This window comes from Cydia amplana, chromosome 9 (assembly GCF_948474715.1).
Source record: "Cydia amplana chromosome 9, ilCydAmpl1.1, whole genome shotgun sequence".
Classification (NCBI taxonomy): domain Eukaryota; kingdom Metazoa; phylum Arthropoda; class Insecta; order Lepidoptera; family Tortricidae; genus Cydia; species Cydia amplana.
Window position 1 is genome coordinate 4288219 of NC_086077.1, and position 23812 is coordinate 4312030.

Sequence of the window (23812 nt, forward strand, 5' to 3'; positions counted from 1 at the left end):
GATGGCAAGGTCACAGGGCGGACACGCCATACATCAAAAATGATTTGCGTTTATATGTGTGCGCGACACGTCTGTGCACGCGTCATTGAGTTTCTGACGGAATCCTGACATGCTCTCAGTAGAGCGACTTACGCACACATTCATGTCGCGGCCAGTCGCGGGCGAGGTAATCCGAGTCGAGGCGGGGTGGTGCGTGTCCGTTCTGTATGATAATACTATTACTTATTCTGTGGCAAGGTATAAATCCTTGTATTTCATTCAGACGGCACGGTTCTCACTTGTGAGGGTCGGGCACAGGCCCCACAGCAGGGAGAACACGAAGGTGCACTGCAGCCACATGGTGCTGAACTGGTTCTCGTTCTCCAGGAGACAAGTCAGAAGGCGGGTGAACGACTGAAATAAAACAACCGATGAACATTGAATAATTTTACGGTTTAGACTCACTTGTTTTAAGTCACTCGCGCGACATGTTTCGGAGAGCCTAGGTCTCCTATCACGCGCGCGGTACGCGATATACGGCCGTCGTGAACGCTGCTCGCACTGTTAGTGCTTGAGAAAGGAGACCTAGGCTCTCCGAAACATGTCGCGCGAGTGACTTAAAACAAGTGAGTCTAAACCGTAAAATTATTCAATGTTAGTATGTCTCACAACAGTTTAAATTCAACCGATGAACAGCCTAAAAACATGAAATTTTAAACATGTTTGAATTTGAGAACCCGAAAATTAACAGTGGACAAAGCTGCGGCGGCAGCACGGTCGCATTTGTATCGCTTGTCACCATCACAAGTATGTGAGTGCGAAAGTGACGGGCATAGTGACAGGCGATAAAAATGGAATCATGCTGCGCCCGCTGCACTATTTTAAAAGACGATCTTACTACCGTGCACAGACCTCCTTTCATTGTTAAAAGAGGACTATAAACCCTAAGCTAGCCTTCACTTAGAAACTTTAGGTGCACCTTATAGAATTCTATTTTTTTTTTCATCATCGTAGAGAGATCAGCCGCGGTAGGCCTAGGAGGCGCTGGCTGGACGTCGCGATAACGGACACGGAAGAGAACAATCTCACACCTGAGGATGCCGAAGACCGGGCAAAGCGGAGAAGACTGAACAGGAAAGCGAACCCTGGCGCTAGGCCGGGAAAACGCTAGGTTGCAGAAGAAAAAGATCGCAGAGAGATCGAGAGAATCCTTCAAGTAGTCGTAAATAACTGAACATTAAATATACAGGGTGGTCCAAACCTCGACGTCCAAAATTTTTTTTTAGATTCCTCACATCATGGGCTATCAGAATAATATACGTACGTAAAATTTTGACTTTAGTCTTATTTTTTTCCAACTCGCAGCCAAGTGACGATGCTAAGTTTTTTTTAGTAACTGCGCCGTTTGTTAAGGATTATGTTACAAAAAGAAACATTGAAAAAAGTTCAATAGTTTTTTTTAATAAATTAATTGGTTCGCCCGGGAATTTCTTAACAAAAGTTAAAAAATTCAAAACTCGAAACATACGAAAAATCGGCTAACATACGTGGGATATATTCTGATAGCACACGATGTGAAAAATCTAAAAAAAATGTTTGGACGTCGATGTTTGGACCATCCTGTAGAATAAGTAAAACTCACGAAGAACTGATGTATCTCGCCGACGGCGACGAAGTGTTTGCACTTGCCGCTCATGAAGTCGAAGATGGCCGGCACGAGCCAGTCGATCAGCTCCATGATCAGCTCGAACTGCTCAGGGATCAGCTTCTTGCTGAGCCAAGTGTTGTATGATGCTAGGAAAGCGCGCCACCCTGGACAAAATAAGGTTTTTTCTTAAAAATGGACGGCAAAGTCGACGTTGCCGGTTAAAAAATAGGTCGCGAAGTGCGTAGTTTATGGTCATTCAAAAAATTAAAAAGTTAAAAACATTGCAGTCTCGATTTCGGGACTGCAATGTCGCATACAAATTCCATTATTTAACGAGTTCCAAACTTTTTAAAACTTCAAATGGCCATATCAAATGAAGGCATAGGTCCCTTAAACAGCCAAACAGATGATCAGCACTAATTATTATAAAGCCTATAACAGACTATCGCACCGCACCGCGACCTTGGAGCGTCGCACCCATAAGTGAGAGCGAGAAACAGATATCTCTTTCTGCGATAGTCTGTTACAGGCTTAATGTTGGTACCGCGACTATTTAGGTGTCTCAAATATAGCTGGTCAACCAAATCTTGTCAGTAAAAAAAGGCGCGAAATTCAAATTTTCTATGGGACGATATCCCTTCGCGCCTACATTTTTCAAATTTGCCGCCTTTTTCTACTGTCAAGATCTGGTTGACCAAGTATAGGTTGGCGTATTTTCAGCAGAAAAATACACTTCTTTTTTTTTTTAAAGGCGGCAAGCTAACTTTTTTAATGGTTGTATTTTTTTCTGTGAAAATTAATGGAAAATTAGAACGTTGCTTCTGTAAGTTCTGTAAAATGTTTCTATTTCTTGCACCATTTTTGAGAAAAGCACTATATATGACTCGGCTGGAAGGCTACTTGCTGGCTTCGGATTCAATTAAACGGACTCCCAAGGTCGTCCGTTTAAAACGAATCCTCAGCCTGCAAGTAGCTACTTCCGAACCTCGACAATAATGTACTATTGAAGTGAAAATTTCTTTAGCGGCGCTGTGCACTTTTTGTGATGGGGAAAAAATGTTAAACTGCTAACAGGTGTCACGTGACCGTAAGACAAGATGGACACGTGACCTGATCGAAAAACTGTTACTTCAATGTTATTGAGTTTTTCTTTACTGATTTAAATGCCATCTAGTGAATCTCCCTCTAACTGGTATTAATATAACTCGAGTACTAACAGATCACGGTTAGGTTAGTGCTTAGGGGTTTCAAGTAATGCGACGAAATAACGCTAAATGGCGTTAACCTCAATTATACATAGTGCTGCAGACATTTTGCAATAGTGATTGAGTTTTTACTTTTGCCGGCACTCCCTGGGTGCAACCCGTTGTTTTTTTTAAAAAAGTAAGTTTTTGTCGTTCATTTTTGATACAAGCTTTTATTGACTGTACTTTTCTTTCAACAGTCCATTCTAACCAACCCAAACACAATTCGGTTGCGTTGTTTTATCACAGAGTCCCTACGGCCACCTCCTGTGTCCATCATTCGATTAGCTCGATGGTACCATAATATTGCATTGTCACCCAACTGCCGTGGAATGTAATTGCTTATTGTCTGTACCTAGCTGTTCAGGCTCCATGTAGATCATCCCGCACCGAGACACGGTGGCCGGGGAGGCAAACTCCAAGTCCGCCGGCTCAAATACCAAGTTCATTTTGTTTGTCATCTGTGAAAATAGGAAAGGTATTATTCTACCCGGAAGTATTTAGTAGTAGTAGTATCACCTGACCTGTCAGCCCACGGAGTAGGTACCCAACTGGCGTGAAGTGGCGCAGGATAGGGCAGAGTGGCGCTCTCTGGTGTCAGAGGCCCAGATCCTTTTTGGGTCACTGAGCCAGTGATGTATGTATTGTATGTATGTTAGTAATCACTTAATTGTACACAAACACGTTTACATAACATTTACAGAAATAGAGGTACAAAGGCGAACGTATCCCTATAAGGGATCTCTTCTAGCTAACCTTCGAGTAGATGAGGGGAGAATTCAAATTAGATAGACAAACGTATACAGAACATATACACACAGAGACAAAGATTTTAACATTTTAAGTATTTTTTCTCATCAGACGCAAAGATTATTATCAGGATACTAACTCGTACTAACAATCGCAAGGCGGTAATTTTACAATATTCATACGGGACGGACATTCTGTAAGAACTCGACCTATCATAATTGCGATAGAAACAAGTTCGTAATTTTGAGAACAGGAAACCTTTACGGCCACCCCACACTAGCGTCTTTTGAGCGTTGGCGTCTAGTCAGCGCTATGGAAAATGACGTCGCAGCGCAGTTGCACCAACGTTGCGTCGAGCAACAGCCATAGAATAGGGAGTATTACTGAAATATTTTGCCGCCAGAGTGCAGCACTAGCGACTTAAGTATACCATAGACTAAGTTATACATACTGTAACTTAAACTGTTTTTTGACAAGTTTTCACAGACAATCAAATATGACATTGATACATCAAGGTTGGTTGTTTAAGTACAAAGGTCCTACCGGAAAACGCGAAATCGAAACTCAGCTACCTGCCTCTTTATCGCTTGAATATGCAAGAGTGATAGAGAGATTAGATAACAAAATTTCAACTCTCTCGTTGGGGACCCTTAGATTGTGACTTATTGTGGGAGTGGCGCCCCATACGCAGACTTTCGCGTAATATTCCCTATTGACTAGACACCGACGACGCTCGGGAGACGCTAGTGTTGGGTGGTTTGTGTTTTTTGTGTTGTGTTGTGTTGTATTGTATTGTGTTGTATTGTGTTGAAACGTGCCTGAATGATCTCGCCGCTCATGAGGCACAGCTTCTTGTTGTCGTCCAGCACGGTGTTCATGTTCTCGATCCACACGGCGTCCACGGGCCCGTCGAACAGGATCCACTTGCGGTCGCGGGTTATGGACATGGCGTACTCTCGGAACGCTATCGCTAGTACGCCGTCAGACCTGAACATTAGCATAGAGAAATAAGTAAGACAAGAGTGCTCACTCCCTACATCAGTTCAGACTATTAATTTCAGTGTCTACATCTAGCATCGAGTAGCGGAACTATCAGTACTGCTATTTGACAATAGATGTAGCACCGACCGGAAAGTCTCATCTCAACAGCATAAGACTTTCCGGTCGGTGCTACATCTATTGTCAAGTAGCAGTACTGATAGTTCCGCTACTCGATGCTAGATGCTAATAGTCTTTTTGGTACTAAAACTGATGTATGGAGTGAGCTCTCTATGTATTTTTTTCTCTATGACATTAGTGATAATCATAGCCAGGGGACGTACATACTTTTGAAAGAATTGCCTTTCTTTAGGTACATTAAAAATGGAGAGTGTAAATAAATATAGAAGATATTTTGTTTTATAAAATATTAAAAAAAAATGTTTCGACTAAACGTAAAAGACTACTAAACGTGAAAGATAGAAATTCGCAAATAGCGGGGATCTTTCTCTTTTACTCCAATGAAGGCGTAAGCGCATTGTAATTATGCCTACTTGAATAAACTATCTTTTTCGGAAGATCAGCGCTGGAAGTCGCCAGCAACATGCTGAGATGGGGCCATTTCATGACACTATATTTTTCACTTTGTTATTTCTATGTATGTCTTTTGTCTGTGTGTTTACGAATAAAAAACTATTCTATTCTATTCTATTCTATTCTTTTTATCTCTTTTTATTGGAGTGACAGAGAAAGATGGTCGCAATTTTCGAACTTTGATTTTAGCGGTTTTTATAGCACTGATGTAGATAGCGCTGTGTAGTAGTATAATATGCGGTAACTTTGTTTGTCAAAGTTGACGTTTGAAAATCAAGTCAACGCTATTTATCAAACTAGGAGACACGATTATTTCATACACTTTACATCTCTTATATTATCAATTAACTCTATGATTGAAGGTGGTAGCGGAGATTTCTCTCCTTACGACTCTAAATGTATCCTAACCTGGAAGGTTACAGATAACCTTCCAGAAATCAGAGCTTTCTCTGCTCAGTAAACAATTCTAAATGTCTACCTACCTTTCTGAAGGCCCACAACAACCATGTTACGACCTTACTTACCACTCATGCGAAGCAGGATCAAAGCATCCATACAACTGGCCCATAGTGATCGCTTTCGGATTGATAATCCTGTATATGGCGCCGAACTCCTTGTGGCGCGGCGGAGGCTTAGTCAGCTGCAAGGCTCGGAGGGCGTCCGCTAGTGTCTGGTAAGCCTGGGTCTTCCCGCCCATCGGTGGGCCTACCACCATAAAGCCGTGCCGCACTAGCATCATCTCATAAATCTGTGCGGAAAAGTGAACATTGTGATCGCTACGCTTTGACATCCGGGATCTTCTTGATCCGCGTAGGTATAGGGTTTGGAATACGGATCCGATGTATGAAATTATCCGGATCTGGATCCGGATCCGCGGATCTTCCCATACCCATACCATTCCATTCCCATACCAAACCCTATCCGCGTATCAAGGAGAAGTCCAGCTCAGTTACCCTAACTTTGCTTGACGGTAGGTAAAGAGACATGCTGTAAAGTTTTGCATTTGTTTCCTACTCTGGACTACTATATGTTGTAGTAAAAAAGTAGATACTGTATATGTACAGTACCTACTTTATTTCTTTATACAGTTGGGCGAGCAGGTAGCATTTGGACCATAAATATGTTACAAATTGAAAGACGCAGTTTATTATACAAGTACAATGTCTTGGAAAAGTATACACGTAGGCAGTCATAGTCTTCAACGTTAGCTGGCGTAGCACGGTCGAAATTTTATCGCATAGTGATGCCTATCACGTTCTAACAAGATGGCATAGTGACAGGCGATAAAAATGGAACCATGCTGCGCCCGCAGGATAAAGTTTGGAGAACGAAAGAGGACTTAATATGGGGCATTATATATGAAAAGGGACCTTATTGTCGATGGCGCTTACGCCGCACAGCGTCGCGCGGCATTGTATTTATATCGGAGCATCGTTAATAATGGCGCAAGCGCCACCGACAATAAGGTCGCTTTTCATAGATAACGTCACATATATAGATACTCAATAGAAAGCTGGTTGTGTTGATCATTCTTAGAGTGTACCTGTATAATCTTCTCCAGATACCACTCAGTGCCCTGCAGATTCCGCTTGTCCAGCTCTTTGATGATGCACTTCGTCAACTCGTCTCTGTCGGGTTGCGGTATCTGGACTCCAGGGAACAGATCAGAGTAGATCCCCATGAATAATGGTACGTCCTGAAAGTTCAACAACCGTTTTATTACGCTTCTTAGCGCCTAAAAACCCGACGAATTTATTGAGGAGTTGGAGTTCGAAAAGGAGCAGGTTCAATTCGTTTGAATTTTTATGTAACTTTGTTTCCAGATTTTACAAGGACGATATGTAGGAGTACCTATAAGTACCTATTTTTTTGTAGAACAGTGCAGAATTTAAAACCGTTGCGTCCAGGTTGAGTCTGATAGGTTTTTTATTAAAAACACTTTTACAGTACATATGGGGCACTAGTGCGTAAAATAGCACTTTTCGTGCGTATGTCGAAACTTTAAAGTGCCATATGTACTGTAAAACGTTGTTCGATACACGTGCGAATGGGTAATTCGCAACTCGTGTCGATTTAAAACACTCCCTTCGGTCGAGTTTTAATTTATCGCCACTCGTTTCGAATTTCCTGTTTTTCGCACTTGTATCGAAAATAGCTATTTTAATCCAGCGACGTTGTAAAAAACGCACGCTATGCGTAATTATTTATGATTTTAGCACGTCAAAGATCAACACCTTACCTGTGAAAGAAACTTGGGCATATTGACGTCTATAATGGCCCTCAACACGAGCTGCGCCTCGTCTTTTTCCGGGTATGCCTTCTTGAGGGCTCCTGACGCCAGCAGCACCGACTTGACCGCCCTCATGCCGTAGTCGTAGTGGTTCTGGGAAGACAGCTGCTCGGAGCACAATTTGTAGGCCTGCACGATCTTGCGCGCTAGTCTATTAATTAATTAACTAATTAGAGCTGGATGCCAAGCGCGACGAAATAAAAGCCAGATCACCTGCGGCAATAAGTACATTATAATTACAGAAATGGTGTGCTCACATGCCCGCAATGTTCGGGAACTTTTGGTAACAAGATCGGCTACGTCAGCCACTTGCGAGCACACCAGAGACAGCAACGGAGTTGATAGCAGTCGCCGTGGCCGAATCGGCCGTGGAGTTATTATTATTAAATCTTTATCACACAAAAGAAAAATATATATAAAGGCACTCATTTTTTTGTATCCGATATCCAATATCGGATCGGACAACGTGAGAACACTCTTAGTTGCGATGGTTCCCGAAAAAAGACGAAGTGTAAAACTCACGGGCCCGCGCACACGAAGCCGTTGGAATACAGCGTGATCTCGCCGATCATGGCGTAATCCGGAACCATCATGGCCACAGTCCGGAATAGCACCTTCAGGTTGTCCGGCAGCTCTGTACGGCCCGCGTAACTGTGCAACAAAAAGCGGAAGTTTGTGTGATGATGATAATTGGGTTATGGAGGATAAGGGTTCCCCCACATATATCAACGCGGAATCGGCAAAATCTGATAGGAGAAAGCTTTAAGTCTGCGCAATAAGTTACTGATTAATATTCAAAAATACTTAAGTATAAGTAATTATATTAATTTAAAAAAGCGGCCAAGTGCGAGTCGGACTCGCCCATGAAGGGTTCCGTATTTAGGCGATTTATGACGTATAAAAAAAAACTACTTACTAGATCTCGTTCAAACCAATTTTCGGTGGAAGTTTACATGGTAATGTACATCATATATTTTTTTTACTTTTATCATTCTGTTATTTTAGAAGTTACGGGGGGGGGACACACATTTTACCACTTTGGAAGTGTCTCTCGCGCAAACTATCCAGTTTAGAAAAAAATGATATTAGAAACCTCAATATCATTTTTGAAGACCTATCCATAGATACCCCACACGTATGGGTTTGATCAAAAAAAAATTTTTTGAGTTTCAGTTCGAAGTATGGGGAACCCCAAAAATTTATTGTTTTTTTTCTATTTTTGTGTGAAAATCTTAATGCGGTTCACAGAATACATCTACTTACCAAGTTTCAACAGTATAGTTCTTATAGTTTCGGAGAAAAGTGGCTGTGACATACGGACGGACAGACAGACGGACAGACAGACGGACAGACAGACGGACAGACAGACGGACAGACAGACGGACAGACAGACGGACAGACAGACAGACATGACGAATCTATAAGGGTTCCGTTTTTTGCCATTTGGCTACGGAACCCTAAAAATACCATTTTCTCTAGTCTCCTATGATCAACTGTCTTACTCGGTTATAAGGGTCAATTTTGATAAGCTAAAAAGGGGCTCTATGTACATCTGTGCCTCCTATACCAATCTAGAGGGAAAGGGAAACTAGACCTTACTGGTGTTTGTACGGTTTTTTTCACCGTAGAGCTCTTCTGCGAAGGAAAACATCTTAATTGGTAAATAATTAATACTAAAGTCATTACCTACATTAGTATTTCAATCTGAATTAAATTTATTAATTTCCGCTACCCAAAGGTTGTCTGGAAGAGATCGCTTTATAGCGATAAGACCGCCTGTTGTTTACCTCTGCTTGTATTTCTGTTTTATTTGTATTGTCTTCTTTTATTGAGGTGTGCAATAAAGAGTATTTGTATTGTATTGTATTGTACTTTTGCATTCAATTAAAGCCATTCATTCTTACTTATTGGATTTATTTGTAGGTACTTAATAACTTGTAATTAATAACACGTCCGGCGAACACTAGTGTATTGTGATGACACAATTCGAGATAAGATTAAACATTCAGTTTCATTCAGACCGTTATCGTCGAAACACGCGTGGCTGAACTTTGTTCTGTTCAAAAATGACCGAAAAAGTGTGGCTAAGATTCGAGACGAAACCAAAAGATGGCACTGCACTGAAGCTGAGGATACAAGACTTGCCTCCGGCGAGGGCTGACGAGGCCCTGGAGTTGAGGTTGACACAATTTGCGGCGGACGAAGTTGTGCACAAAGCAGCAGGTATAATGACATGACAACATTTCATTATTATATAAGCTATTTGATTAGCTACTTAAACGAAAAACATTGATTGTTTTACTATGAAGCAGAAACTTATCTTTAACACGTCCACTGTCCCAACTGTTAACTGTCAACCTTACGGCCTATTAATAGAGGCTTGCCGTGACCCATATGTGGGGCACGGGACAGTGAACGTGTTAAAACACTAATTTTGGCCGTAATAGTTATATATGTAGTTACCGGCACTCGTTTTCTGAAGAGCGTGAGGTGTTGAGGACACATGTAATATCATAAGTTTGAGCTCTAAAACGTATTTGACGTTAATAAAAGTAAAACAAACATCACTACTTAGTTATGCATAGGTAGGTATACAATCGTTCATAATGTAAATTTTTAACAACGTTGATAACACCAGGATTTTTTCAGTAGGATCATAATAGGATAGGATCATTATATCACATATATGATTCGATTTTCGAAGATTACATGAAGGCTTTGACTCACTTTCTTTGACTCAATCAAGTTAATCATATTCCTTTAATTTTCCGCTTAGGTATAATTAACTAGTATTCATTTTAACATGTTGTTTTTTAAACAGCCTTCGCCTCATTTGATGTGAACAGGTGATCAAATAAACACTTAAAATTAATTGGTCCATAATCTACTGAAAATTGACACTAAGTATTCTCATGATTACTTCTTACACTGAAGTCCTCGCATAAGAACCAGCCTACATAATTCGATTTTTGAACTACAATAATTGTATAGAATAGGTACCTACCTTTCGGCTAGTACAGGGCTTTTTATTTATGTGGCACGGACGGGCATTTGCGAGGCTTGCTTAGAAACAGTAATCCTTTATAAATGACCAAAATATTATTTAAATTATTGAAATATAATACTACGGTGGCGTACAGACCACTCGTGCTGATGTTCGCCGTAGATGCCTTTAGAGAGCGTTTAAGAATCGATCTGAGAGCTACTCGCGCCGACGGTCAGTACGAGACTAAAACCAGCCTTAGACGTATAGCGCCATATTATGTGAGTCTCCAACTTACGTCCAGAGATCGCCACCCCCCAAATCACGTCCGATGTTTGTGATCACCTTGGTAATCCGATATGTTTGAGGGCGACTGTACGACACCACCACAAAGAAGGGCATACCTACCAAAAATGCTTCCATATCTATTTAGAAATAGACGCATTAGGACAGCCCCCCAGAATAGACGCATTAGGACAAATTAAGCATTTAGAAACATTTTTGCGCAACTAATAGAGTTCCTTCGTCCAAGGTATCACAAAGAATCCAGAAGCAGTGGAGTCGTATAAAGAATATTTGAACTTATTAAAGCAAGACCCAAGCTATAGCACTGTCATCTGCTGCGAAGATAACGGGGATGATGCCGGAGACATATTGGGGGTATCAAGTATCTCACTCGCGAAGGAAGACTTCAACTGGGATCAGATCCTGGAAATGATAAAGGTTTGTCTGGCTGGCTTATCAAAAACAGGATCATAAATCCTATGCTCATCCCTTCATAAGAGGCGATAGTACTGACTTGAGAATAAGATAAGTATATATGTACCTTCAACCTTGTGGGCATATAATCTTATCGGGAGAAGACCGGATATTTCAAATATCTTTCGAAACTAGCTCACGAAGTCGCGAACCAATCGGTCGGAAACGTAGACCTGCGATACGTATTCAAACATAGTAGAGAATTCAACAACATAGAGTGCGACAGCACGGCAGCGTTATATTTTTGAAATCTAGACACATATCGTATTAGTTGCCAATATATTTCTTCCAGAAAGACGGTCCCGAGGAAATCAGAAAGTTAACAGCAGTCTTCAAATCAACTTCGGACATGTATAAACCCGTAAAAGAATTGAATCTGAAAGAGTATCTAGAGGACCACAGCATACTGGTAATGCCGGGCTACAGGTGCTGTGGAATAGCGCAACAGTTTTTAAAAACGAGGTAAGTATTACTGGTATATTGGTTCAACATGTCTAGGTACTGACGTAAAGTATATTAAAGAATAAAACCCTAAGTTTATGGTTTTCACGGACTCTCGACTCGTATTTTATTTGAATGCTCCATGATATCCACCCAACACGAAAAAAGCAATCTCCACTTTACGTGTCAAGGACGTCCCGACGCGCTATTACTGTTTTTTTTGTCAAGATTAGTTATTTGTATTTTATCAGGTATTCATATAAACAACCATATTATTTTGCCGGGTCTCTATTGTTTCTCAAATAGTTTTAAACCATAATGTATTGTTTGCCCGAATTTTCGTTAGTCATAATTCATTTGGTTCATAAACACGTCACTTTTCAGGATTGCCATAAAACCAACCTAACCTAAACCTAACCTATCTATAGGATAACCTAACGAAAATCCTAAAATGTTAACGGTTTCAGTTTTATGACTAATGATAATATGACAAACAATACATTATGACTTAAAACTTTATGGGAAACAACGGGACCCCTATTTGGCCGCATATTGTTCCTGTCTTTGTCTTCACGTTACCTATACGAAAGTATGATTGAATTTTGCTTTTCATTTATTTTACAGACGTCTACAGTGTGCTGAACTAGGGGTCCTCAAAACAGGGGGGTGGATGACAGGGTACGGGACCCAGATAGCGGCCGAGAGAGACGGGTGGGAGACGGTCTTTGAGGTCAAATACGACGATTTGGCGCGCGAACATAACCTGGTCTTCGAGGACGCGCCGCCCACTATGAAGTACATGATAGCTGGACCCTTAACTACCTATACTCAGAATCAGAATAGCCATTTATTAAATTAACACATGCTTAGGTACATTTTTTACAGTATTTACATTCATTGATTATGTATTTAAATAAAACGAAATAATTGAGATTAATGGCCTCTCCTTCAAGAGAGAAGAAGGAGGCGTGGTAATAAAACTCCATGGGTTACCAGCCCTGCTACCTAATATAGGTACCTACTAATGGGGTCAAAAATTTAATAAACGAATAAATCTAGTTTTAGAATGTATCTTACTTTTTAAATTCAGATTTTAGTCCTTAGGTTATTGTTATTATTTATAAGCGATATATCGGCGATAAAAGGCTGTCAAATACATCGATTTATTTTTGAAATTTTACTAGTACTCGTAAGTAGATAAGAAACGCTAAAGTAGGGATTCAATTTAGTTACTATAGCAATAGCGGTTTCGTGTGATCATAAAAACGCAAAATAGGTAGAAACTTCAAGGTATTTGAATTATCGTTTTAGATGGTACGTAGAAATACCACAATTTACTCGAGTTTTGCTCCAAAAGTTAAGTAAAGAGTTCTCTCGCAGGACGCCCACCTGGAGGTAGAAAATCTGTTGCACTATAGACAATAATACCTATCGACTTACTTGACTCAGATCTCCGTAATCCCGATCACTCTTCTCATACTGCTGTGCTACAACACTACGACAGATAATTTGTAGCACAATAGTAGATTGTACAACAAGGGCATAAAGCGATCCATTTATATCAGATTTTCATCATATCCATTTTAAGAAAATTTTACCTACTCGGGCTGGTCGGGGGCGCGGGACACGCCGGTCGGGACTTCGGGAGCGCGCTGGCAGTTTGTATAGCAGATTTTGGACTTTATTGCTAAGTCAATAAGGGTCGTAATAGATGATTTTCTTTATGCTTCGCTTCTTAAGCTCTAGTAGCTTAAAAAGCGATTTTATGTCGTCTGCGCACGACTTAAAGTCGAACTTTACGAGCATGAGAAGTGAAAAAAGCTATGTTCACTCACCCGGGGTTCATGGTGATGAACACGGAGCAGGATGGGTTGAGGCTGATCTCCGTGCCCTCAAAGATGAACCGCTTCTCGTGCCGCAGGATCGCCAGCTGGATGGAGAGGATCTGCTGCGCCACCACGGACAGCACTTCCAACTCAATCCGGTTGAACTCGTCGAAGCAAGCCCATGCGCCCGACTGGGCTAGACCCTAAATAAGGAAACAAAATTAAAAATATTATACGACATTCTTACACGGATTGACTAAGTCCCACCGTAAGATAAAGATAAAGATATTTATTTGCAAAATGTAGTGATAAACATAGTTAGACAGTAGACAATTAAGTGCGTACATTTACTTAAAGAAGCATGCAAAGTTTTCTTATTAACTAGGTACTATAACTAAGTATATACATATAAAAAAGTTATAGAACAATACGAGCACACATACTAATTAATTTATATCTAAGATATACAATATATTATAATCATTATTATCAGGGCCGGATTAAGCATGTCGGGGCCCCTAGGCAGTGCAATGCTCGGGGCCTCCTTACAGTTAATTCTGCATACATAAGTTCAGTTGTTCAGTACAGGGAAGTAAGTTTGCGGTTGCATAATGAGAACCTTCAAGTGTCGGTTGAGCCGATTCGAACATGCCGAACGATGTCTTTTTCGCTCTTGCGTGGACATAAAGGTTTTTTATATTAGTTTTTGCCGATTCGTCCTTGCGTCCAGTGTGGGGAGAGCTCTTTTTTAGGGTTCCGTACCCAAAGTAAAAACGGGACCCTATTACTAAGACTCCGCTGTCCGTTCGTCCGGCCGTCCGTCTGTCACCAGGCTGTATCTCACGAACCGTGATAGCTAGACAGTTGAAATTTTCACAGATGATGTATTTCTGTTGCCGCTATAACAACAAATACTAAAAACAGAATAAAATAAAGATTTACGTGGGGCTCCCATACAACAAACGTGATTTTTGACCGAAGTTAAGCAACGTCGGGCGGGGTCAGTACTTGGATGGGTGATCGTTTTTTTGCTTGTTTTGCTCTATTTTTTATTGATGGTGCGGAACCCTCCGTGCGGAAGCTCAAGAAGGCTTGTGTTGTGGGTACTCAGACAACGATATACACAAATACATATATACATAGAAAACACCCAAGACTCAGGAACAAATATCTGTGCTCATCACACAAATAAATGCCCTACCGGGATTCGAACACAGGACTGCGGCTTCACAGGCAGGGTCACTACCCACTAGGCCAGACCAGTCAAAACAAACAACAAACACAACAAACAACAAAACACAAACAGGTGTTAGTAAAGTGTCATTTTATGGAACTTGCTAACTATGTAAACAAAAGTCACTATAGTAAATTGACATTCAGAGACAATTTTAATATGGCGGTTTGTTTACATTACATAGTTAGCAAGGTCCATAGAATGACACTTTAGTCAATTATATATGGCTCAGTCTCTAAGGAAGCATGTATGTACAGCGAGCTACAAAATTGCATGGCCACATTATGAAATAATTCATTCATAAGGTGGCTAGGAAATTTTGTGGTTGGACGTAACGTCAATTCCGTCCACGAGCGTATATTTCTTTAATTTTCCATCGTAGGAAAAAAAGCCATCTGCTTTTGAATGCTGAAACTAAAAGCAATCGCTGCTTTGTCGATGAAATTATTTTGTTCGTTGTTCGAGAAAAAGCTAGTAGACGGAATATAGTCCCTATGACGGAATTAGCCACATTGACCAAAATTCCCTAGCCACCGTATGAATGAATTATTTCATAATGTGTCCATGCAATTTTCCAGCTATATTATACCTTGAAGAATTTCCCCAGCGCCTTATAGTCCAGTCCGTCGGAGCAATTGAACACGACGCACTTCTTGGCCACGGCCTTCGCCAGGTCCTTAGTGGTCTCCGTCTTGCCGGTGCCGGCGGGGCCCTCGGGAGCCCCGCCAAGGTTCAGCTTTAATGCGCTCATTAGGGTCCTGGAGAAATATAACTTTTTGGCAAAAAAAGATTTTTGGTACAAGCTTTTGACGCCGACTGTAATTTTCTTTCCACAGGCAACTAATACTCATCGAGACAATTCTAAAAAACCCCAAACACAATTAGGTTTCGTTGTTTTATCACAGAGTTCATATAGCCACCTCCTGTCTCCATCATCAGATCAGCTCGATAGTACCATAATGTTGCATTGTCACCCGACCCGACTTACAAATTATGAATGTAAATTTCAGCTTCTTTGGACGTCGGGAAGTGGGTCAAATTTTAACTTGCAAGATTTAATTTACCCGTACAAAGATAGTTACATAGGTACTTAGGTACATTGCAAGTTAATAAAAAGCTTGTAAAAATAAATTCACTTAACCTTTCGTTTGTCTAAGGGTCGTAAGGGTCATTGAGTCAAGAGTAAATTGTGAAAGTCGCATAGGTAGGCATACCAAAGGTTATTCGGTCAACCCCGGTAACCAGGCCGCGTATCCAACGTGCCAATCGCTTACGCTCCGTAGCGATCGAAATGCAACTGTCACTGTCGCACTAATATGGAAGAGTGATAGAGAGACACAAAGCGATTCGATGGCGAAGCGCAAGCGATCGTCACCTTGGCTAGAGGCTGCCAGGTCGTCTAGCTAGACATTATTGTCACAGTTCTTGTAAACAAGTCGGCAATTGTTTAAACATCAAACCAGAAATTACCACTATGTCTTTATTATCAATAATGTAACGGAAAATACAACAACAAGGTTACGTCTCCACAGAGGTATAACACACACAACGAAGGCCGTAAAATATCTTATTTGTAGAGCGATAAGAGCGTGTCACATATTTATGCGGCCTTGGAAGAGTAACATATTATTGCAGGTGACTGTACCGTAAAACCACCCAACTATAGTTTGTCAAAGGACTGTCTCATTTCAAACATAGACAGACCCAAAAGAAAAGGATGAGTAAGTAGGTATACTTTTCCTGGTTCTTTTGACTGACAAATTAGTTTGACCAACTATATGGTCCACAATTTCAACTCTTAATTAAGTAATCAATACTAATCTTCTCTTTTAGATTAGATTAGATAAGATCAATTCACTTATTTCTATTTGAAAATGCATGATATTTATAAATGTTACTAAGAATCTACATAGTTAGGGCCCCTTCGGCCGCCTACGTAACCGGGGCTTGCAAACAGTGTCAAACTCCGGTTACGTAGGCGACCGAAAGAAACTTGAAAATTACTTGATCGAAGCCAGTTACGGAGAAGTAAAAAAAAGCTTCGATCAAAACCAGGTCACGAAGCCCCGGCTACGTAGGCGGCCGAAGGGGTTAGGGCCACCTAAACATTGTGTAGTCACCTGAAACAGCGATCAGTGAGCGGCGTGGCGACCAGCCTCCCGATGTTGCCCAGGTACTCGAACCCATAGTCCACGTCTGTAGTGATCAAAGAATCTACATAGTTGGGGCCCCCCAACTATTGTGTAGTCACCTGAAACAGCGATCAGTCAGCGGCGTGGCGACCAGCCTCCCGATGTTGCCCAGGTACTCGAGCCCATAGTCCACGTCTGTAGTGATCAAAGAATCTACATAGTTGGGGCCCCCCAACTATTGTGTAGTCACCTGAAACAGCGATCGGTGAGCGGCGTGGCGACCAGCCTCCCGATGTTGCCCAGGTACTCGAGCCCATAGTCCACGTCTGTAGTGATCAAAGAATCTACATAGTTGGGGCCCCCCAACTATTGTGTAGTCACCTGAAACAGCGATCAGTCAGCGGCGTGGCGACCAGCCTCCCGATGTTGCCCAGGTACTCGAGCCCATAGTCCACGTCTGTAGTGATCAAAGAATCTACATAGTTGGGGCCCCCCAACTATTGTGTAGTCACCTGAAACAGCGATCGGTGAGCGGCGTGGCGACCAGCCTCCCGATGTTGCCCAGGTACTCGAGCCCATAGTCCACGTCTGTAGTGATCAAAGAATCTACATAGTTGGGGCCCCCCAACTATTGTGTAGTCACCTGAAACAGCGATCGGTGAGCGGCGTGGCGACCAGCCTCCCGATGTTGCCCAGGTACTCGAACCCATAGTCCACGTCTGTAGTGATCAAAGAATCTACATAGTTGGGGCCCCCCAACTATTGTGTAGTCACCTGAAACAGCGATCAGTCAGCGGCGTGGCGACCAGCCTCCCGATGTTGCCCAGGTACTCGAGCCCATAGTCCACGTCTGTAGTGATCAAAGAATCTACATAGTTGGGGCCCCCCAACTATTGTGTAGTCACCTGAAACAGCGATCGGTGAGCGGCGTGGCGACCAGCCTCCCGATGTTGCCCAGGTACTCGAGCCCATAGTCCACGTCTGTAGTGATCAAAGAATCTACATAGTTGGGGCCCCCCAACTATTGTGTAGTCACCTGAAACAGCGATCAGTCAGCGGCGTGGCGACCAGCCTCCCGATGTTGCCCAGGTACTCGAGCCCATAGTCCACGTCTGTAGTGATCAAAGAATCTACATAGTTGGGGCCCCCCAACTATTGTGTAGTCACCTGAAACAGCGATCGGTGAGCGGCGTGGCGACCAGCCTCCCGATGTTGCCCAGGTACTCGAGCCCATAGTCCACGTCTGTAGTGATCAAAGAATCTACATAGTTGGGGCCCCCCAACTATTGTGTAGTCACCTGAAACAGCGATCGGTGAGCGGCGTGGCGACCAGCCTCCCGATGTTGCCCAGGTACTCGAACCCATAGTCCACGTCTGTAGTGATCAAAGAATCTACATAGTTGGGGCCCTCCAACTATTGTGTAGTCACCTGAAACAGCGATCGGTGAGCGGCGTGGCGACCAGCCTCCCGATGTTGCCCAGGTACTCGAACCCGTAGTCCACGTCTGTAGTGATCAAAGAATCTACATAGTTGGGGTACAACTATTGTGTAGTCACCTGAAACAGCGATCAGTGAGCGGCGTGGCGACCAGCCTCCCGATGTTGCCCAGGTACTCGAACCCATAGTCCACGTCTGTAGTGATCAAAGAATCTACATAGTTGGGGCCCCCCAACTATTGTGTAGTCACCTGAAACAGCGATCGGTGAGCGGCGTGGCGACCAGCCTCCCGATGTTGCCCAGGTACTCGAACCCGTAGTCCACGTCTGTAGTGATCAAAGAATCTACATAGTTGGGGTACAACTATTGTGTAGTCACCTGAAACAGCGATCAGTGAGCGGCGTGGCGACCAGCCTCCCGATGTTGCTCAGGTACTCAAACCCATAGTCCACGTCTGTAGCGATCAAAGAATCTACATAGTTGGGGCTCCCCAACTATTGTGTAGTCACCTGAAACAGCGATCAGTGAGCGGCGTGGCGACCAGTCTTCCTATATTGCCCAGGTACTCGAACCCGTAGTCCACGTCTGTGGTAATCATGGAGCACGTCACTTTGTCTCCGCGCCAGTAGTAACGCAGTTGCGATATCCAGTTGAAATCGGCGATATCGCTCACGCCTTTGTCGACCATCTCTTCCAGAATAGAACGACCTGACGGAAAAAACTAGTATGGGTAGCACATTGTAACTGGTGAATTTCCAATATGACTTGGAACTCCGGTAGCCGTTTAAGAAGTGTTAATGAAGGGCCTGAGTGGACGCTTGAGTTGGGCGTGCAGCGGAGCGGGGCGTGCGGCGTGCATGTTAAACAAATGCGAACGTATAGGAGCGGCCTTAGTGCACGCTGCTCAAATTACTTGTGAGCTCGACGCCACGCTGCACGCCCCGCCGAACGGTCCGCTCCGAGCGTCCACTCAGGCCTTACACTAAAGCTCTTACGGTAGATGTCGCTCGGGTCCCCTTGACCCATATGGTGGAAAGATTTGCTGGCAATGGATGAGGTCTTGGTGGCTCAGATGGCAGAGCGCTGAAGTATCGATCCAGAGGCCGTGAGTTCAAGTCTCACGCAAGACAGTAAACTTCCACTTTTAAATTTATTCTAAGCTTAACACATTCACTGCCATTGATGCACATGTGCGTCGACCGTCATACACGTGTTCCTAGGCCACGCCCCCTGGCAGTGAATGCGTTAACCTTTTGGACGCCAACGACCGATATATACGCACCGTAGGTTCAACGCCAAAGACCAATTAATCGGTCACATATCACAGAGCAACATAGACCTATTACTGAATCGCGATTAGAAAGGGATTGAGATAGCTGTCAATCCATATTGATTTTGACGTAAGTGTATGGAAATCTGTTATTTCTAATCCCTTTCTGATCGCGGCATGATAATACGTGCATATGCATAAAGTTCAATTTCAGTTTTGACACTTCGGTGACGTGGCGTCAGCTTTTGTGTTTGACACGGCGTCGAAAAGGTAAAAAATTGAAATAATAAATTACCATGCACATCAATGACGATGAGTGCTTCGATTGTGACCCTATTCCCTGGCTCTAGGTCGCCCTGCACCAGATAAACCAGCCCGTTGATCTGCTCAGTGCTCCGAGACACCATATCTGGGAGACTGTGGGTTTGAATCGCTTCTATTGCCTGATAAAGGATGATCTTGGTCATTTTTGAGCTTAGAAAAACAGTTGAACGATAGACACTCTTGTTAGCAAAAAAAAAAGTAAAAAAGTAAAAAGAGAACCTGTAATTGGCTTTTTGTATCACACTTAAAACCTATTGACATGTTACCAGCTGTTGGATCTCCGAATAGTAATAAATAAATAAAAAAGTGTATTAGGAAAGAATAGATGAAAAACTTTTGACTTCAGAAAACACTGTTGAAGAAAATCGGTGAGTGTTTAAAAAAACCGGCCAAGTAAGAGTCGGACTCGTGCACGAAGGGTTCCGTACCATTACGCAAAAAACGGCAAAAAAATTACGTTTGTCGTATGAGAGCCCCACTTAAATATTTATTTTATTCTGTTTTTAGTATTTGTTGTTATAGCGGCAACAGAAATACATCATCTGTGAAAATTTCAACTGTTAAGCTATCACGGTTCATGAGTTACAGCCTGGTGACAGACAGACGGACGGACAGACGGACAGCGGAGTCTTAGTAATAGGGTCCCGTTTTTACCCTTTGGGTACGGAACCCTAAAAAGTGTATTATGAAAGAGATAATAAAAAAACTTAGGAGAAGACATCAGTGAATGCTGTTGAAGAAAATCGGGGAATATTTAAAGAAACAGGACAGCGGACGTATTATGGGCGCGATTATCGACTATTCTGTCATTATCACATCTACATATAATGGCGTCGATCACACAAGAAAGGAATGTGATAACCTAACGGTTAGGTTAGGACCTAACCTAACCAAAATTAAAAACAATTAAAAACCCCCGACTATAAGATTATAAGAGCTGATGATCTTCAAACGGCTAAACAGATTTTCATGAAACATGGCTAAAAACACTCGATGTATAATTATCTATGACACAAAAAAACTAAACGAAAATCGGTTCATCCGTTTGGGAGCTACGATACCAGACACATACACAGACAGACACGTTGAACTTATAACACCCCTCTCTTTGCGTCGGGGGTTAAAAAATGGTAGTTAATGGAGCTGCCCTTATGTAAATACGATTTGTTAGCTGTACGTCCAATACGCAGTTCGTCCAAATACCATTCCAGTCTCTAATAAAGTAGTTCATTCTTTATTCTTTAAATAAATACAGGTATAAGTTTACAGCTCTAGATATGCCAAAACACTTATACTGTTAATACATAGTCATTATAACTATTACATATGTAGAGATTAAAAAAAGGCCTGAAACTATACTAATTTACATAGGTACTCGTAGAGTAAAAAAAAACTACTTTGTAAATCCTGATACTATACTAATTTACATAGGTTGAGTTTAAAAACATCCTGATACTATGCAGTAAGGACGGCCACTTGTCTGCGAATATGTCTGCGTTTTGGACTGTAGCTAAGAAGTTATTGAGTAATTCTATTGCTCGGTACGTGGGTGCGTTCGAACCGTGATAGATATGATTATTATTTCATACTTTAGTAGATATTCTAATTTTACAATAATGATACCTCAGCGGTATATTGCACGCAGGAGCCAGTCTGGACGATCTGTCCAGGCCAGATGAGCACCCACTCCTCTCGCTTGGTGATCGGGTACGCATTCACTGCCTCTGAACCCACGTCCCGGAGGCTCACGATCATCTGGTGCTCGAGCTGCTGTAGCCAGCGTTCCACCATGCCCTGGGAAAAAAAATAGTTTGTCAAAAGACTGTCTCATTTCAAACATAGACAGAGAGAATCATACTATCTTTGTCTTACAGTACTAGACCCAAAAGAAAAGGATGAGTATAGTTTTTTTTTTGTTCTTATTTACTGCCAAATTGGTTTGACCATCTATAGTATAATTGCCACCCAGTAGTGATTTCGTTGAAGCATCAAAAAGGTCATATATACCATCTGAGTAAAGTACATTCGTCATCAGAGATATCGGAGCAGCCAAGGTGTTTAAAAATATTTGAAGGTGCACTTCAACGTTTTTGTTCAGAATATTGTGGACACCTCGGCTGCTCCGATATCTCTGATGGCGACTCGACTGTCTCGCTTCGACTCTCATATAAATTATGTAGGTAACCGTGAAATAATAAATAATAAATTCATTTATTTGCGACCAACTTGGATCAATTCAATGTGTTAGTGACAGTATCTATCTTAAGGCTAATGTTAGTATAATATACAAAATGATCTACTACTAACTATATACAAAATTGTTTCTCATAAATAAATAAGCAAATTCTCTCAAAGAGCAGTATAAAGAAAATCTGCCCACTCACCTATTCCTGCGCACATGAGTCATGCAGCAGTTATTTATATACAGCCCATCAACTCTGTCCGCAATCATGGTCAGGATGCTGTTGGAGCTGGCCAGTACTCTGCGCACCAGGGATGTGGCTCGTTTGCGCATCGTGGCAAAATGATAATTTTGGGCTTGTTACAAAAAGAGATTTGGTAAAATGTGCCGGTATTTTTTCTCGAAAGAGAGTTGTCTAAAGTTATTGTAAGTCAGTCATGAATCTACATCATTCATTAGTCAGTTGTAATAGGAATAGGCAAGGGCTATCTACTATCCTACCACGACTAACAATGGGGACGATCACCATATTTACCTTGGCATCAGCGGGTTGTATACTAGACGACAGTTTCACCACCTCGCCCTCAGCGGAAGCCATGCCAACGATCTCTTTCGCGGCATTGAATTCTAGCGTGTATATCCCTTCGAAGCACTTCTTGAGGTGAGGCTGCACCTTCATGGGGTCCTTGGTTTCCGATAGGATCTCGAGCAGCTCGTCGTTTGAGAGGAAGAAGAATCTAGAAGAAACACGTTGGTACAGCCCGCAGTCAAAGTAACTAAGCGCGCCTGGTATTCTAAATTAACTGCACACACTCTTATTTTCTTCACAACAAAGATGTGTTTCAATCATTTTGAACGTTTGAGCAGCTTTGCTAGTTCTGCTGCTGTACCAATTGAGGGGGGATTTAAATCTTCTCGAGGCAGAGGTGTAGGGTTGGAGCCGGTGTAGCTTTATTTGACGTTTATAAGCGCATTGTAATATGCCTACTTGAATAAACTATCTTTTATCTTTTTACAGCAACCAACTTCCTTGGTTAGCAATATACTATTGCGTGTATAATTCCTATTTTCACATCCCTATTTCTACTAACCTCGGGAAGAACAATCTCTTCTTCTCCAAATAATCGTTCAGTCCTCTCTGTATGTCGTCCAGCAACGAATTGCTGTACTTGAGCTTCTTTAACAACTGCGGGAAATCCGTAGCCGTCAGGACCATGGGGTCCTTCATGGTGGCCGTCATGATGGTCCGCCATTCTTTGTCCACGTCGCGGAAGTTGCGGGCTTCGGTCGGCATCTGACGCATGATGTCTTCGGAGGAGAAGATGGGTTCTAAGTACATCCAGGTGGCTTGACACTATGGAACAAAGTGGTAAGTTATATTCAAACAGCATATTCAAAGAAGAAAATATTTAAGGATACAGAAATGAATCAAGACTAAAGAAGAGAGGTAGAAGGTAGTGAATAGTGGAAAATCCTCTGGCTCAAATTTTGAACTGCTCAACTAGGGATTTACCTCTCATTAAATACTTGGTTATTCGAGCTTCAGGAGGATACAGTTTCAGGGCAGTATGTGACTCTGTCCATTTGTATCTTAAACTGTCAACGCACTACGCAGTTAATTCGCTTAGTGGTATACCCTTATGGGAGTTGCAAGCGCAATTTTATGCATTATTTTCAATCGTCACCATCAGCCACTGGTCCAAGATGTCCTGCATGCTGATGAGCTTCTCCTCCCACGCG

General features: G+C 42.2%; 2 protein-coding genes across 2 annotated transcripts in view; one reads left to right on the forward strand and one right to left on the reverse strand.

The window, feature by feature from the left end:
• LOC134650982 (dynein axonemal heavy chain 3) overlaps positions 1–23812 on the reverse strand; it is a 94539-nt gene that overhangs the window by 45359 nt on the left and 25368 nt on the right. Inside the window, exons 19-33 of the mRNA XM_063505948.1 lie at positions 23164–23426; positions 22608–22809; positions 21514–21684; positions 19862–20009; positions 18806–19004; positions 15316–15484; positions 13502–13695; positions 8006–8134; positions 7433–7634; positions 6737–6889; positions 5718–5941; positions 4440–4608; positions 3227–3332; positions 1622–1791; positions 279–393 (exon numbers count right to left, since the gene is read on the reverse strand). Of these exons, the coding sequence (XP_063362018.1) occupies positions 279–393; positions 1622–1791; positions 3227–3332; positions 4440–4608; positions 5718–5941; positions 6737–6889; positions 7433–7634; positions 8006–8134; positions 13502–13695; positions 15316–15484; positions 18806–19004; positions 19862–20009; positions 21514–21684; positions 22608–22809; positions 23164–23426 (2614 nt within the window). The remainder of the gene's footprint in view (positions 1–278; positions 394–1621; positions 1792–3226; positions 3333–4439; positions 4609–5717; positions 5942–6736; positions 6890–7432; positions 7635–8005; positions 8135–13501; positions 13696–15315; positions 15485–18805; positions 19005–19861; positions 20010–21513; positions 21685–22607; positions 22810–23163; positions 23427–23812) is intronic.
• Positions 9511–12525, forward strand: LOC134650753 (uncharacterized). Its single transcript, XM_063505686.1, has 4 exons — positions 9511–9706; positions 10999–11189; positions 11518–11687; positions 12291–12525. The coding sequence occupies exons 1-4, from the start codon at positions 9550–9552 to the stop codon at positions 12523–12525; spliced, it is 753 nt and encodes a 250-aa protein (XP_063361756.1). The 5' UTR covers positions 9511–9549.